The sequence below is a fragment of the Lissotriton vulgaris genome, chromosome 5, assembly GCF_964263255.1.
Source record: "Lissotriton vulgaris chromosome 5, aLisVul1.2, whole genome shotgun sequence".
Lineage (NCBI taxonomy): Eukaryota > Metazoa > Chordata > Amphibia > Caudata > Salamandridae > Lissotriton > Lissotriton vulgaris.
The window spans coordinates 904,221,650-904,237,154 of NC_141693.1; the positions used below are offsets into that span (position 1 = coordinate 904,221,650).

General features: G+C 39.9%; 1 protein-coding gene across 1 annotated transcript in view; it reads left to right on the plus strand.

Annotated features, from left to right (window-relative positions):
- The window catches only part of CC2D2B (coiled-coil and C2 domain containing 2B), a 1,912,120-nt gene that overhangs the window by 713,488 nt on the left and 1,183,127 nt on the right, over positions 1 to 15,505 (plus strand). Inside the window, exon 15 of the mRNA XM_086919535.1 lies at positions 1,583 to 1,680. Within this exon, the coding sequence (XP_086775661.1) occupies positions 1,583 to 1,680 (98 nt within the window). The remainder of the gene's footprint in view (positions 1 to 1,582; positions 1,681 to 15,505) is intronic.

Here is a 15,505-nt window from a genome sequence, read left to right on the forward strand (position 1 = left end):
AACGCTGTATTCTCAACACCGGCTCCAATAGAGACTGACTCCCAGCAAGCACGGCAGTCCAGGAGGCAGTCCAGGGTACCACACGCCCTCACAGCCAGGCATCCGGGCGGGGGGAAGAAGAGAAGCACCACCACTCCAGCCTAGCAGGAGCAGGACCAGCACACCATTCATTCTGTCAAGGGATAGAAAAAAAGAACAGGAGGGCTGCTGGGTAAGTACTGCTTATGTACTCCCGGGGGGAGGGGCAGCATGAGTGTCCCAGCATTCCTCTTGTTTTTTCTGTCAGAACATGGTCATCTCCACTTTGTAATGAATGGGACGAGGACATAAGGGACCTGGGGGTAATTGACTATTCAACAAAATGTATCACAATTTATACAATACAAAATACATTACACAATAAATCCCCCATCCTCACATTTGGTATCTCACATAAAATTCCAAAACACGCTACTCATTCAAAACCACACTCTTAACAGCAAACACACACATTCATCCTTTCACACTAACAAGGACAGTGCAATTTTTTATATATTCAACATAAACATATTAATTGAAAAATAACTAGACCTATGGTGCATGAATTACAAAATTATTATGAACATCAAAAGCACTTTAAATGGTTCAAGGTCAGTAAATAGGTCTCAACTAGCAGGTCGACACGTTCCGAACACCCCAAATGAATGGTGTTCTCATCACGACCAACAAGCTTACTCTCTTTTTTGTAGATCAGCCGATCTATATAACTACTGGCAAACGATCCCAAATAATTGGCGAACCGGGATTTCCAAAAAACACCAGGGTCCCTTGATGTTGATTCTTGACTCTGTTATATTTCGACCATAAGGCATAATGCAGTGAACACACAGCCTCTTTAGAAGAGCACTACTGACTTACACTATGAATGTCCACTCACATGATATGATCTACATCAGGTCAGCACCAATCCCTAATTGGGGCCTTATTATGAGCAGATACGGGGCTTCGATAAATGGTAGTCTCACATGCAGATTTGTAACCAGCCCACAACCTGTTAGCCTAGATGCTCATCAGCTGCCTTATCTTAAAAGGTGAATATATGTTATTAGCATTCATTCCATTTTCACAAAGTTTACTGTGGTTGAGACTCCAGAGGTGAGACTCACGCACAGTAAATATCCAGCAAAAAATCCAGGGAATCAATTTCCTACACCAATGCATTCTGGGTGTTGTCTTGTTTTGCGTTGATTGACCCAATTAGACTAATACACCTGAAATCACTTCTTTGTAGCTGAATAGTTGAGGACTGGAGATAGTGTTCATAGTGACCTGGAGTGAGGTGGTCTCCCTTAAGCTACAGTTGCTCTGCTTAACATTTTAAGAATAATTTTTATACTTATTACTATTTTCCCCAAATTTGTATTTGCATTAAATAACAGTATTAAAAAGCGTTGTAACATAATATTTGACTAATGACTTTTGTTCCTAGTCAACATTTAAAATGCCTCTTTTATAAGGTAATATTATTGTAAATAAAAGACAATAATAGTTGATGGGTGAAGGTCCATAATTAATGTTACTTTATTTGGTTTTCTCCATACAGCTTGATGACTTAGTTAATGCTGCAAGGAAAATGGAAAATACTTTACAATCAAGTCAACTCAACAAAAAAGAGCTGGAAGAATGCCATTGTCAAATAAGGTAAACACATATGTATAACTTGATATAACCTAAGCAGGCAGGTAGTCAAACGTAAGATGTGATTTGGCTGACCTTAAACTATTGTGAAGAACAAGGACGTTACAAGCCTTGAGCTTTGTACATCTACATTGTTTCATTTACCTACAAACATATGCTCAAAATCTGTCTTTCTGTGACAATACAAAAGCACCCATGTCAGACAAATAGTGACCTTACAATACCAAGATTCCGCCTTTACCTGAGTCCTAGGTGAGGTGTAAATTAAAACGATCTTTTGCCCTTGACTTTTTTCCTTATTTGAACATTTCCGTTTGTGTTTTGCCCATTTGTTTTATTCACTATTGTAAATAATCCCCACTTTCAGAGGTAGGAAACTGACCTAAATGAAACCAAACACGAATAACACCATGTTGGAATCTGAGGTAGGATCCTGAACTAAATGAAATCAAACATGGTGAATTCTATGCTCTAAGATATTACAAAGCCCTCCTGGAAACTCATGCGTTTGTGACCCAAACAGACGACTTTAATATGTTTAGTGTATCCAGTTATCAACCAAGTGACTGATAAATAAACTACTGAGATTGTTCTTAAATGTACACTAAAGTGTCCATATGTGTCATGTTACAATTGGTTTAAAGAGTGATTTGTATTGATGTAACTTCTTCATCTGTGTTCAGACTTACATTGTGACAATTTGAGTCCATGTACACATTACCACTTCAAGTGTTTTTTTTTAGCACACAGAGAACTTGAAGAAAGTTTATAGATGTCTGTTGCATCATGTGTTCCGTGGTCCATGGTGTGAAATCCTACCTGCCACCCAATGGTCTTCCTGAAAAAGCAGAGAAGTTTGGAGGATGTGCTTACCTATATACTACAATGCAGTGTTTCTCTTAAAGACCCAAACCTATGTGTTCTAAACTAGCTGATTACCCCAAATGTACTATGCAATAATCCTGATACTTCTAATAAGGAATCCATTTCTTACCCATGATAGACCATCTTTGAGAACAAATGTTCAGGTCATTGTCGAGGATGATATTACTTTTATATTATATCTACCACAACAGTGGAGAAAATCCCTAAAATTATTTAATAATAATCATTGCTGGTTATCTCGTATTGGGGTATCTTTCATAGATCCACATGCCTGAATCATCCCCCATCGTCGAGATGGGAGTCCCACAGTAACATAGTAAAGCAGTGTTTATATAATGCCACAGGCTATGAAGGCCTTGAGCCATGTTTTACATAGCCTATCTCTGTCCTTTTTAAGAAAAGGACCAAATGTTGAATGCAGCCAATCAGCTTCTAGCACCCACTACAACCTTCCCAGCAGAGGCAGTTTCCCTCAGATTTTTACCCCACGTCGATGTGTGAGGGGAGTGTCCCTGAGTTCTACTCAGTTTTTTTGTGGATTTTTCCTGAAGATTGTTCTTGTCAACATGTCAGATAGGAAAAGCCTCTTCCACCCATGTAAAACCTGTGGCAGGAAGAGAGTTCATGTGGATGATCCACATAAAGACTGTATTTACTTCTTCCATCCCTCTCATGAGGTAACACAAATCAAGATCTGCCGGACTTTCTTTTTTAAGACCCTGAGGAGCAGAGAGGGGAGGCTGCTTCTGTGGCTCCTTTCCACCAAGCAACCGAAGTCTTCTGAAGAAGACAGTGATAGCTCATCCAGACCACACAAAAGAGCCAGGTCACTGGATGATACCCCTGGGGAGGGCAGGAAACACCTCAAACCCTCCCAGGAGAGCAAAGGTCATAGGAAGGAGAAACACCCTAAAGTCTCCTCAGAACCTACAACTTCCGTCTCCACTTCTCCTGTGGGAAAGGAAAAAGAGCTTCCTTGAGCCTCTTCCTCAGACTCTACAAAGAGGAAATACAAAAAACCATTCTCGACGATGACAACTCATAGACTGTCAACAACGACTAGTACCACAGTTACATCGTCAGCTCCATCAACGGTAGGAACAGTGACGACAATGGCAATTTCTGGGCCCATACCGTAGATGAGAATTACAGTGTTGATGTTTATTCCATCGACATCTTCGTTGAAGAAGATTTCATCAGTGAAGAAGGTGCTGTCGACGAGTGTCGCATTGACCAACAAAATTGTCTGCATCCATTTGAAGTACCCCATAAAAGATTTGACCATATCTCCTTCCCTTGGCAAAATCTGGTTTAGCTTTCACTTGAGTTAAGGTGCATCTGGCTTCAATCTCTTGTTATAGAAGAGCTTCTAGTGCCACTTCTCTTTCTGCCTCAAGCCTTATAAAATAGTTATTGCAAGGACTATTCCATACCTTTCTTCCAGGGCAAACACCTCCGCCAGAATGGAACCTCAAATAGGTCCTTGCACAACTTATGAGAAGACCATTCAAACCCATTCATAAAGCTGAACTGAAATTCCTAACATGGAAAGTCGCTCTTTTATCTGGCCCCTACCTCAGCCAGAAGGGTAAGCTAATCCAAGCGTTCACCATTAGAACCCTTTTTTTATATTTAAAGAGGACGCTGTGATTCTACCGACTAATCCTACATTTATTCCTAAAGTGCCGTCATAATTCCATCTCAATACTCCAGTCATTCTTTCCGCAACTATCAATGCCTGCAGAACAAACACTACATACGTTGGATGTCATACGTTGCTTGAAATTCTACCTTCAGAGAACGAAGGATATTTGAAAAACTGATCAATTGTTAGTTTCCTATGGCAAAGGCAGAGAAGGGACTGCAATAACAAAGGCCACTATTGTAAGATGGTTATTGGCTGTGATAAAGTTCTGTCGTAACAAACCTTTGGAAAGGACAGTGAAGGCTTACTCCACCAGAGCAGTTACCACATCAGCTGCCCTCTTTGCTGGAGTGACCCTGGAAAAAATGTTTTGTGCTGCAACCTGAAGGACCATGCATACCTTCATGCAGCACTACTGCTTGGAGTCCTCACAGGATCCAGATGCAGCAGTGGGCCAGGCAGTGCTTTGTCAACTTTTCCATTGAGGTAAGCTTTTTCTAAGGTTTAGAAGGAGTCTTTTGTTTTCTTGGTGATTTCATATACTTAAATGTTCTTCTTGAAGTGACACGTTGCTAAGTAAAGTGTATGACAAGTTATGCTGTCTTTTTTCCCTTGCCTCTTTCTAATGCTGGGTATTTGGAATTGTCAGTATATAAGCATTAACTAAAGTTATATATATCCACAAGGATATCATCCATAGGAAGCCTATTTGAAAACACCAGCAAGTACATAGACCACTTTCTGCAATCATTAGTAAAAACATTGCCGGCTTACCTACAAGATACTGGGGATTTTTTGACATTTGTTTCAGACCTAGCTTGGCATGATGACTATGTGTTTGTAACATTGGATGTACAAAACTTGTACATGAGCATTAGACACAGAGATGGGCTAAATGCAATGAGGCACCAGGGACATCATACTACACCAACACACCATGATGCTCCTACAGATGACAGAGTGGTGCTTAGACAACACACCTTCTCCTACAAGAAATTGCTCTACAAACAGACACAGGGTACGGCCATGGGTACTTGCTTTGCCCCCAGCTATGCGAATATGCATATGGGCTGGTGGGAGGAACAAGTACTCATGGTCCAACACCAACACACGGTCAACACCAACATAGTGATGTACAAACACAATATAGATGACATCTTCATTATATGGCAGGGCACCGAACCAAGCGCCTCTGATTTTGCGACCTCAATCAACAGCAACACTCTCAACCTCAAGTTCACATGCACCACCAGCACAGACAAAATAGTGTTTTTAGATCTTGAGGTTTTTCATGTAGGAGGCAAGGTAAAAACACGAACACACAGGAAGGAGACCGCTAGCACAGACAACCTTTTCGAGAGACTCAGTGCAAGGTGGTACCAACAGAAAACACTGGGCAAGGCTAAAGAAAAATGCAACAGCCTAAGCAGACATGATCTGCTCCATAAGAGCAGTAATGAAACCTCAAAATGCACCACCTCCAAATCCACAATGATTCCCAGGCTGATAACGGGCTATAACAAATACCATGCCAACATTCGTGAAATCCTCTACAGACACTGGCCACTCATCAGAAACAATCCCACCCTGGGCCCTACCTGTGCAAAGCTGCCAAAATTGGCATTCCATAGGGCTACGTCCATGAGACAAGAATTAGTCAAAATGCCCCGACATTGCAGAAAAATAAGACCTGGCTTCAAGCCCAGACAGGATTCTTCAAATGCACAAAATGCAAGGCATGTAAACACGGGGTGAACACCAAGACGGTACATTTACCGTTCAGGAAATCACCGTATGAAATCAGAGGGCATTACACATGCAAGACTGCCTTTGTGGTCTACGTACTTGGAAGCACCTGCAACAAGCTATACGTTGGAAGCACCATCCATCCAGTACACCTCAGAATCCTGCAACACCTCAGAGCCATCCCCAACGATGACCAGTCTTACCCAGTGGCACGACACATAAATTCCCATCACAATGGCAAAGCAGAAGATCTAACGTACTTTGTGATTGACAGTGTGCACAAAACCCCAAGGGCGGAAACAGACAACAAACACTGAGAAGATTAGAATCAAAATAGATCACCACGTTCGATTGCAAAATCCCAAATGGACTTAACGCAGACAAAGCATTAAGCGTACATCTGTAAAAGATACGCATTCCCCTACTGTACTGACAAGCCTCCTCGCGCTACAACAGCAACCCATTCATCTGAGAACATCATGTTTCACCATCTTTCTTTTAACTTTATTTTAACACTTGGCACTGTAATTAGTAACCACACACTCACCACACCTCAGTAGCACACTTCTAGGAAGAGGCACACGATCATGAACACTGCTGCTTGCTTGCACAAAACACGTTAGACCACCAAGCCCCGCTATCGCATATGTATCCCAGACTGATCCTACATCAGAAAGGCAACACTCACCCACAAGGGACCAATACAAGAACCAGGTGGGACAGATTAGAGTGCATGCAATGAATGGCCAATTTTCCGTGGTTTGTATGCCCACATGGGCTACACTCTAAAAGTGATTACCTTAGACCCAACACCAATTAACAGGAGGCCCCTCCGAACCAGACGCAGCATAGGGCAATTTCTGCTGACATTAGCAGGTTCACAGCCCGTACACAGGGCCCGCACCATAAGGGCTGCACCACAAACATCTGGCCGCCAGCCTCCTCCGCATCGCACAAGTTTGACCCAGTAACTAAGTCTGCAGGCGGCACACACGCGGTACAAGCCGCGCCAGCCACAGCTGTCACTTTTTACCGACTGTGGGCCCCACGGCTTTCCTGCGGTAAGATGCGATTCTAGGGAAAAGTATCTGCCACCCAGAGGCCAACATTAAAGAGCGTATTTCATAAACCGCCATTAGTTGGGAGAAACATACAACAGAAAGATATTTTTGACAGCGCATAGTTATAGGCGGTACCAGCTTACCTGTCACTGCAAGCGTTACAGAAAACGCGCGCGCATGAAATTTTTAAAGCCGTGTTTTCATGTTGTTTATGTCAGTTGCAGCACGTACGCACACTGGCCAGAAACGTGCCTAGGGGGCTCTAACAACACATTACAGTACGCAATAACAGTTCAAATAGCATGAATGAGTGCAGAATCGAGAGCAGCACATAGCAAGCTGTTTTCAAACAATTAAATATAAAAAGTTATTTACATTTTTCTCTAATGTATAACCATGACTTGCATTTCCATGACGAAAACTCTTCCATGTCTACTTCCATGTGACATGTTTTCCCGGGCTAACCACCTGACCCTTTCCTGGTTGCTTCACATCACTATAAATAAGCTCACTTCTTTGGTGATAACAGATGTAGTGAACAAGGCGGACTGGTCCGCCGAAACGCGTCTGGTCGTTTTTTGAATACATTTCTTTGATCTTGAAACCCACAGAGTCTGTGCCTGTTTTATGATTTGCTGAACCAGGATTGGATCCTTTATATATATGAATATATATATATATATATATATATATATATATATATATATATATATATATATATATATATATATATATATATATATATATATATATATATGCAGCAACAGCAGTTTTGCAAAGGCTCTGCATTAAGTCGACCCAGGAAAACCACACGAATCCAACAAGTAGATAAAGGCACAAGATTTATTTAAAGCTTCAGCCCAACAGAATCTGACGCGTTTCGGGCATCCGCCCTTGCTCACAGACAGTCAGTTAATGCGGCATACACATTTAAATACCCAATGCTTCACAGTTTTTTTGTGTTTCAATTAGCATTTTTTTCTTTCATTTTTTTCTTTTTTTCAAACACTGCACCATGTGATGATGAAAAGCAAAGACATACTCCATTGTAGGCATCAAGTCTGTTTTCCAAACAAAAATCACAATACTTCATGTGTACTACTCACAAATAAAGGGTTCAAATCCACAAGTGAAAAAATTATTTTTTGTAAAATACATTAATATTGTAAAATGCATTTAAATTTATATCACCAGTGGCTACAATTGCGGCAGTGCAAAATGAAATCCAGCAAAAAACATGTCGTGTTACAATTCAATTAAAAAAGACATTATTGTTTTCTTTTTTCTGGATAAAGTCCAAGCATTGTGCAAAATACGCAATTATGTGCAAACTTTGTTTGGCAAAATAAAGTGCAAATGCAAAGTGCAATTGTTATTTGTTTATATAGACTTGTAAAGTGACATTGTGCAATGTTGTGCAAAATGATGCAAAAAAGTAAGCAATTGGATAAAATCCAATATAGATGGATTATAAATGTCTTCATCAAATAACACGGCAATGAAGAAGTTAAATGCCAGAGATGCATATGGCAAACAATAAATTTAGAGCCACAACAGGTAGTACAAAAGTAAAGAACCACTTGTGATAGTAATGTGGTTGTGATAAGGGAAACTGAAATACTCAACTAATAACCCATGGCTATGTCAAAATGGAAATAAAAAAGAAGTGTATCCCAAAAGAGAATCAAAAAATGGGGAAAAAAAGAGAGCTTGTATGGTAACAACCATGAAGCAATTTGTGATGAGGAAAAATAAAGAAAATGATGGAGTGTATGAAAGAAATTCTGTGTCCAAAGATAATGCCAAAAATAAGATAGTACTAGTATATGTATTTACAGTATTCCGGAGAATTGGAGCAACCAAAATTTATAGAGAACTACAGGAAAACGTACAAATCTTCAGTATTATTGAGCCCATTTGGAAATCTGCTGTCTAATTCCAAAATAAACTGGGACTCAAGTCTCCTAAGCATCCTGTCTCGATCCCCACCCCTCACAGGTTTATCTACAGTGGCGATGACAAAATAGGATAGGCACTGTAAATCATTTTTATGATTACTCTTAAAATGCCTAGCCACCGGATAAGATGAGTCATTGTTCACGATGGCCGGCAGATGTTGAAGAATCCTGACATGCACAGGTTGTCGTGTACTGCCGACATACCTGAGTCCACATGTGCATGTCAGGACGTATATGGCAAACTCAGTTTTGCAGGTGAACTGATCCCTGATGTTAATTGGGTCAGCACTGAATGGTGTATAATACTGAGTCGTGGATTTGCCAAATTTGCACGCCCTGCATGAGGTACAGCGTTTGAAACCATGACGTGATTTCATCCACTCCTCCTTTTTCCTGAGTTCGGGAAAGTCATGACAAATATGTGATCTCAAGAAAGGGCCCTTACGAAAGGTCACAGTGGGACCATCAGGCAGTCTGGGTTTTAGAACCTGATCAGTTAATAAGACTGGCCACCTTTGTGACATGATGGATCTTATTTGCCTTGCTTGTTTACTATAGGCCGTTATGAGTCTAGGAACTTCATATTATCTTCAAGGACACTCTCAGACCTGATATTAGGGGCCTGATCTAACAAGGATTCACGAGTTCTGTTGTTAGCCTTCTGAAATGCTACCTTGAGAGTAGATTCACGGGAGCCCCTCTGTCTGAATCTTTCCAAGGCTTCATTCATGCAGAGTACAAGATCACTCTCCGAACTACATATGCGTTTGATCCTCAGTAATTCGCCTAGTGGGATATTATCCACTACATGTCTTGGGTGGGCACTGCTGGCATGTAAAATGCTCTGGCCAGCAGTGCTTTTTCTGTGGAGTTTTGTAGCCAGATGTCCATTGCGTACAAAGATTTTAACATCTAAAAACTCTGCCTCACAGTCACTGATAGATTTGGTATGTATAACCATGACTTGCATTTCCATGACGAAAACTCTTCCATGTCTACTTCCATGTGACATGTTTTCCCGGGCTAACCACCTGACCCTTTCCTGGTTGCTTCACATCACTATAAATAAGCTCACTTCTTTGGTGATAACAGATGTAGTGAACAAGGCGGACTGGTCCGCCGAAACGCGTCTGGTCGTTTTTTGAATACATTTCTTTGATCTTGAAACCCACAGAGTCGGTGCCTGTTTAATGATTTGCTGAACCAGGATTGGATCCTTTATACATATATATATATATATATATATATATATATATATATATATATATATATATATATATATATATATATATATATATATATTCAACAACAAGTTCCAAGTTAGTATGCTCTCAGCCACAAAAGAATACAACAGATAATCCAAGATTCAAGGGTGTTTATTTCACCTATAACTTGTTTCGGCTTCAGGAGAAGCCTTGTTCACGTAAGCGAGTGCATTCAGAAAACCTACTGACAAAGCTTTGTGCAAGTAATGGACATAAACAGAGGACTCAGAATTCCCACAGAACGGCAGGGAAATGGCTGACATGCTTGAATGTATCAGACATCATGATTGAAACAATTAACCCCTTCGATGCTGATGACGAGCTCAGCTCGTCATCAGCCACGGGGGGCATGTGCGGATGACGAGCTGAGCTCGTCATCTAACGCGGCTTTTCGAAAAAAGCCGCGTAGCGCAAAAATCACCGCAGCAGCGATGCGGTTAATGCGGTAACAACTGCATGGAAGTGAAACTGGATACAGTGAAAAAATAATCAAAGGAAATAAAATTAAAAACTTCCTTATCAGTCTTAGAAGTACATAACGAATTACTTCGTACATCATTACGTCCGCCATCTTGGAGAGTGTAACCCAACGCGCAGGATGTGTGCCACAGTGCTTATACGTAAATATAAAAGCGATTGCTTAACGAAGTGACATGAGGACTCCCAGGCAAATGTGGGTCAGGGGTGCGCCAAAATGAACTAATAATGCACATACCCGCACATCTATGAAATATACATATGCCGAAAAACGGCTTGACATGTAAAGTACAAAACAATAGTCACACATTACAACAATATTAGAATTGTATTCCGAAATTTCTTCCTGCTTAGAATTATACAAGACATGAAGATGTTACGATGTCAAATGTTTTGCAAAGGCTCAGTGAAATACTGGCCACAACAATGAATGTATGGAGCCCTAGCTTTCCAATGATAACAGTGAATCTCATATGGCTAGAGGAGTGAAGACATGAAAAGTTACTGAGTAAAATACTCGTAATCTGCCACTCAGAGGACTGGTGTATGTCTAACTTGCCTCTATCCTGCAGAATAATAATCCCATGGGTTTACAGTTATTTGTAAGACTGATAGCACACAATATTCTGCTGCAAAGTCATAGTACTTGCCACAGGTGCCCATCAGTGAAGGTGTGCTCGGTGATAAAAAAAAGTGTTGAAATGGTGAGAAGGGAGGAATGCCCGTAATAGGGAGTGCGGTGGTTGGGCCCCTTTTTTTTGTCCTCCTGAGGGAAAACATACAGTAAAAACATTTGTTACATTTAAAAACAATCCATAAAAAAATAAACATGTTCTTATGCACTAAGCCAGAGGAGAGAATAGAAAATACTGGGTGTGCGTAATGCACAAAGAGGTTGGACATGCTTTCTCCCAGAAATTCTCAGTACACAAGGCACAGAACACAACCAGGCTAGATCACTAATCTTCCCTCAAATGTATTGCAAGTTCCTTGTCCTGATTTAAACCCCCTGGGTCCTTTGACTGAAAGTCTACAATGTACTTGGATTCCTTCTGTCTCAGTTTCAACACCCTGTTGCCTCCCCTGGGGCTCCTGGTGATCTGTTCTAGGATTAAAAAGCTGAGGAGTTAGGAGTTGGAAAAGTGCTTGTCCCTAAAATGCCTTGCCACAGGATATTTTTCATCAATGTGAGTGATAGCCCAACAATGTTCTAGGACACGTTTTTTGGCAAGTAGAGTGGTGCTCCCTATATACCAAAGCTTGCAGGGGCATTCAATCAAATAAATCACGTGGGTGGAACTACACATGAGAAATTGATTGGTTTCTTTCTTGATGCCATTGTACTCAACCTTCTTCCTGAAAGTGCTGTTTTTACATGCTTTGCAATGGCCACAGGGAAAGAATCCCCTGAGGCCATGTCCCTGTTCTGTTGAGTAAGTGGTGATATCGCTCCGCACCAACATATCCCTGATGTTCCTGCTTTTCCTGTATGTAACGCTTGGTCTGTCTGGGACATCCTCCCCAATTACGTTGAAGAGTGTTGTAAAAAGGGGGCGTGGCCTCTGAGCACCTCTCTGCATCGCAGCTCCCTGGCGCATACTGGAGGTACCTGGTGGGCTAGTTGGCCCACAGGGGACCTCAGGATTGAAGAGGAATTCATTCCCCAACTTAAAACGCACCACAGGGCGTGTTTGCACACATTTCACCTCAGGCCCTTCCTTCACTATTGAGCAAAATTTTCCTCTAAAATCAGCCGAACTACGAATTCCGATTTACTCATCTGTTTTCACGAGAGACGTCAGTGCTGCATCTTTGAGCCCCGTACGGACCCTGAAAAATAAATTCAAGTGTACTTACCAGTAACTTGTATTTCCTTCCATAGGAATCTATGTGTGGTTTTCCCCAGAAAAGTTTCGAAGTGTCTATTTTTGAAACAAACAAATATTCCTCTAAAATCAGTCAAAGTCCGAATTCCGATTTACTCACCTGTTATCAGGAGAGACCTCAGTGCTGCATCTTTCAGCCCACTCTGATCCTGAAAAGTAATTCTAACCATACTTACAGTAACTTGAATTTCCTTGCATAGGCTAACAGTGACTGATTTCACTTGGAATTTCTTCTAAGTGTGGAGTTTTGGAACTTAAAAACATTCCTCTAAAATCAGCTGAACTACGAATTCCGATTTACTCACCTGTTATCAGGAGAGACCTCAGTGCTGCATCTTTCATCCCACTACTGATCCTGAAAAGGAATTTTAACCATACTTACTAGTAACTTGAATTTACTTCCATAGGATATCATTGCCTGCTATATAAAATATATATACATAAAAAAAAAAATTAAAAAAAATTCAATTTATATTAAAAATATAAAATAGAAAATAAAATATCTAAAAATAAATACTTTAAAACAATGTAGTAAATCAGTATAAAAAAATATAACAATTAATACATTGAAAAATTATCATTTACAAAACCTTTGAAATTCATTGAAAAAAACCTAGGTTTCAGCCACATTATAGTTAGAAATAAGCATTTAAAAAACCTTAGAAATTCACAGAAAAAACCATAGGTTTCATCCACGTTATAGTTAGGAATTAGCATTTAAAAAACCTTAGAAATTCGCTGAAAAAAACATAAGTATCACACATGTTATAGTTAGCTGGACATTTCACTCATACAAAACCATTAAAATTCCCCCTTTATAGTTAGTTCAGCTAACTATAACTTGCGCGCCCGCGATGCACTGCTGACGATGTCACATATTACATCACTCATGACATGGTCAGTGACATCACTCATGACATCACTGATGGCATGTCAAATGACATCACTGATAACATCATCCAGTGAATGTGTGTCTTTCTGAAAAATAAATGTTTTTTATATATGTATATCTAAAGGTCGATGGAAGAATAAATGGGTAAATAAGTGTCTAAATGGATGATTTTTTTGTAAAATTGATTGTATAGCTGACTTATTAAGTGTATCTTAGTGAATACATGTATTAGCGAGTAAGGTTCAAATATGTAAACATTTGTATCAGTGTCTCACTTTGTGTATAAGTGGCTGGATGGGTTGGTGAGTAGCTACATGGGTGTCTATATGGGTTATTAGTTGGTTTTTTGAGTATCAGTATGAGTGTCTGTATGGTTTGGTGGTGGGTATTACTTAGCGCATAGATGAATGAATGACTGACTCACTGTTTGTATGTGTTTTGAAGACAGCATGTGTGCAGGACTGTATGGGTGGATGAGTGTGTGTATGGGTGTGTTAGTGAGTAAATGACTGTCTCAATAGTATCTTTATGAGTAACTACATATGTTTTAAACTAGTATATGTGAGTATTGATGTATATAAGTGAGTATATGTGAGAGTGAGAGATTGGAAAAGTTCCTGTATAAATAAGTATGTGTTTCTATAAGTGATTGTATGTGTACGTTTCTGTAGCAGTAAGTGTAGTGGTGTGTTTATAGCTGTATATGCAAGTAAATGGATGTTTGATAGTTTATTTGCATGTGTGAGTATGTGTGTGAGTAACTCTATAGATGAGTGTCGGTGTGTAACAGGATGTATAGGAGTATGAGTACATATGATGAGTGAGTACATTTATGAGTGACTATATAGAACTGTTGGTGAATGAGTGGATGTGTATGTAGATGTTGGAATTAGTGAATAGGTTGTTGTAACTGGTATTGGTATCTCAATTTTTTTGAAAAGTTTAGTTTCTATTTTTGAATGTGGGTATCAAAGGTTATATTACTGTGAGAGGAGGTCTGCCACTCTTTCACAAGGATGATGTCATCAGTGATGTCATCAGTGATGTCATTTGAGATGCCATCAGTGATGTTATGAGTGATGTCACTGACCATGTCATGAGTGATGTAATATGTGACGGCATCAGCAGTGCATTGCGGGTGCGCGAGTTATAGTTAGCTGAACTAACTATAACGGGGGAATTTCAATGGTTTTGTATGAGTGAAATGTCCAGCTAACTATAACATGTGTGAAACCTATGGTTTTTTCAGTGAATTTCTAAGGTTTTTTAAATGCTAATTCCTAACTATAACGTGGCTGAAACCTATGGTTTTTTCAGTGAATACATATAGATATATTTTTTTTTTAAATAGTTCATACAGGTATTATATTTCAGGTGCTTCTGGTATTACTTCAAACTTTTACAGTTCACTATGTTTTTTAAAGAGTCACCCACCATCCTCAACTGACAAAATATTATTGGAGGTGACTGCTGCTACTCTGATTCAGGCATGTGACTCTAGGAAAGACATCCCAATACTGGATAGAAAACAAGTTACCTACCTGTAACTACAGTTATCCGGTATTGGTATCTTTCATAGATTCACATGCACCCACTCTCCTCCCTGTAGAGGCTGTTTTCTTGTTATTCAATAAGATACTCACTTCTCACTTGTGCTTGGAAAATCTGAGGGAACCTGCCTCTGTGGGAAGGTTCTAGAGGGTGCTAGCAGCTTATTGGCTGCATTCAACATTTGGTCCTTTTTTAAAAAGGACATATATAGGCTATGTAAAACATGGCTCAAGGACATTGTAGCCTATGGCATTATTTAAATACTGCTTGATTATGTGACTGTGGGACTCCCATCTCGACGACGGGGAATGATTAAGGCATGTCAATCTAGGAAATACACCAATACTGGATAACCATAGTTACAGGTAACTAACTCATTTTCTTCTTTCTAAACAGAGATATGCCTACGATTAAAAATGTGCCTGATTATAATACTCATTAATGCATGTTCTAGTTTTTAAG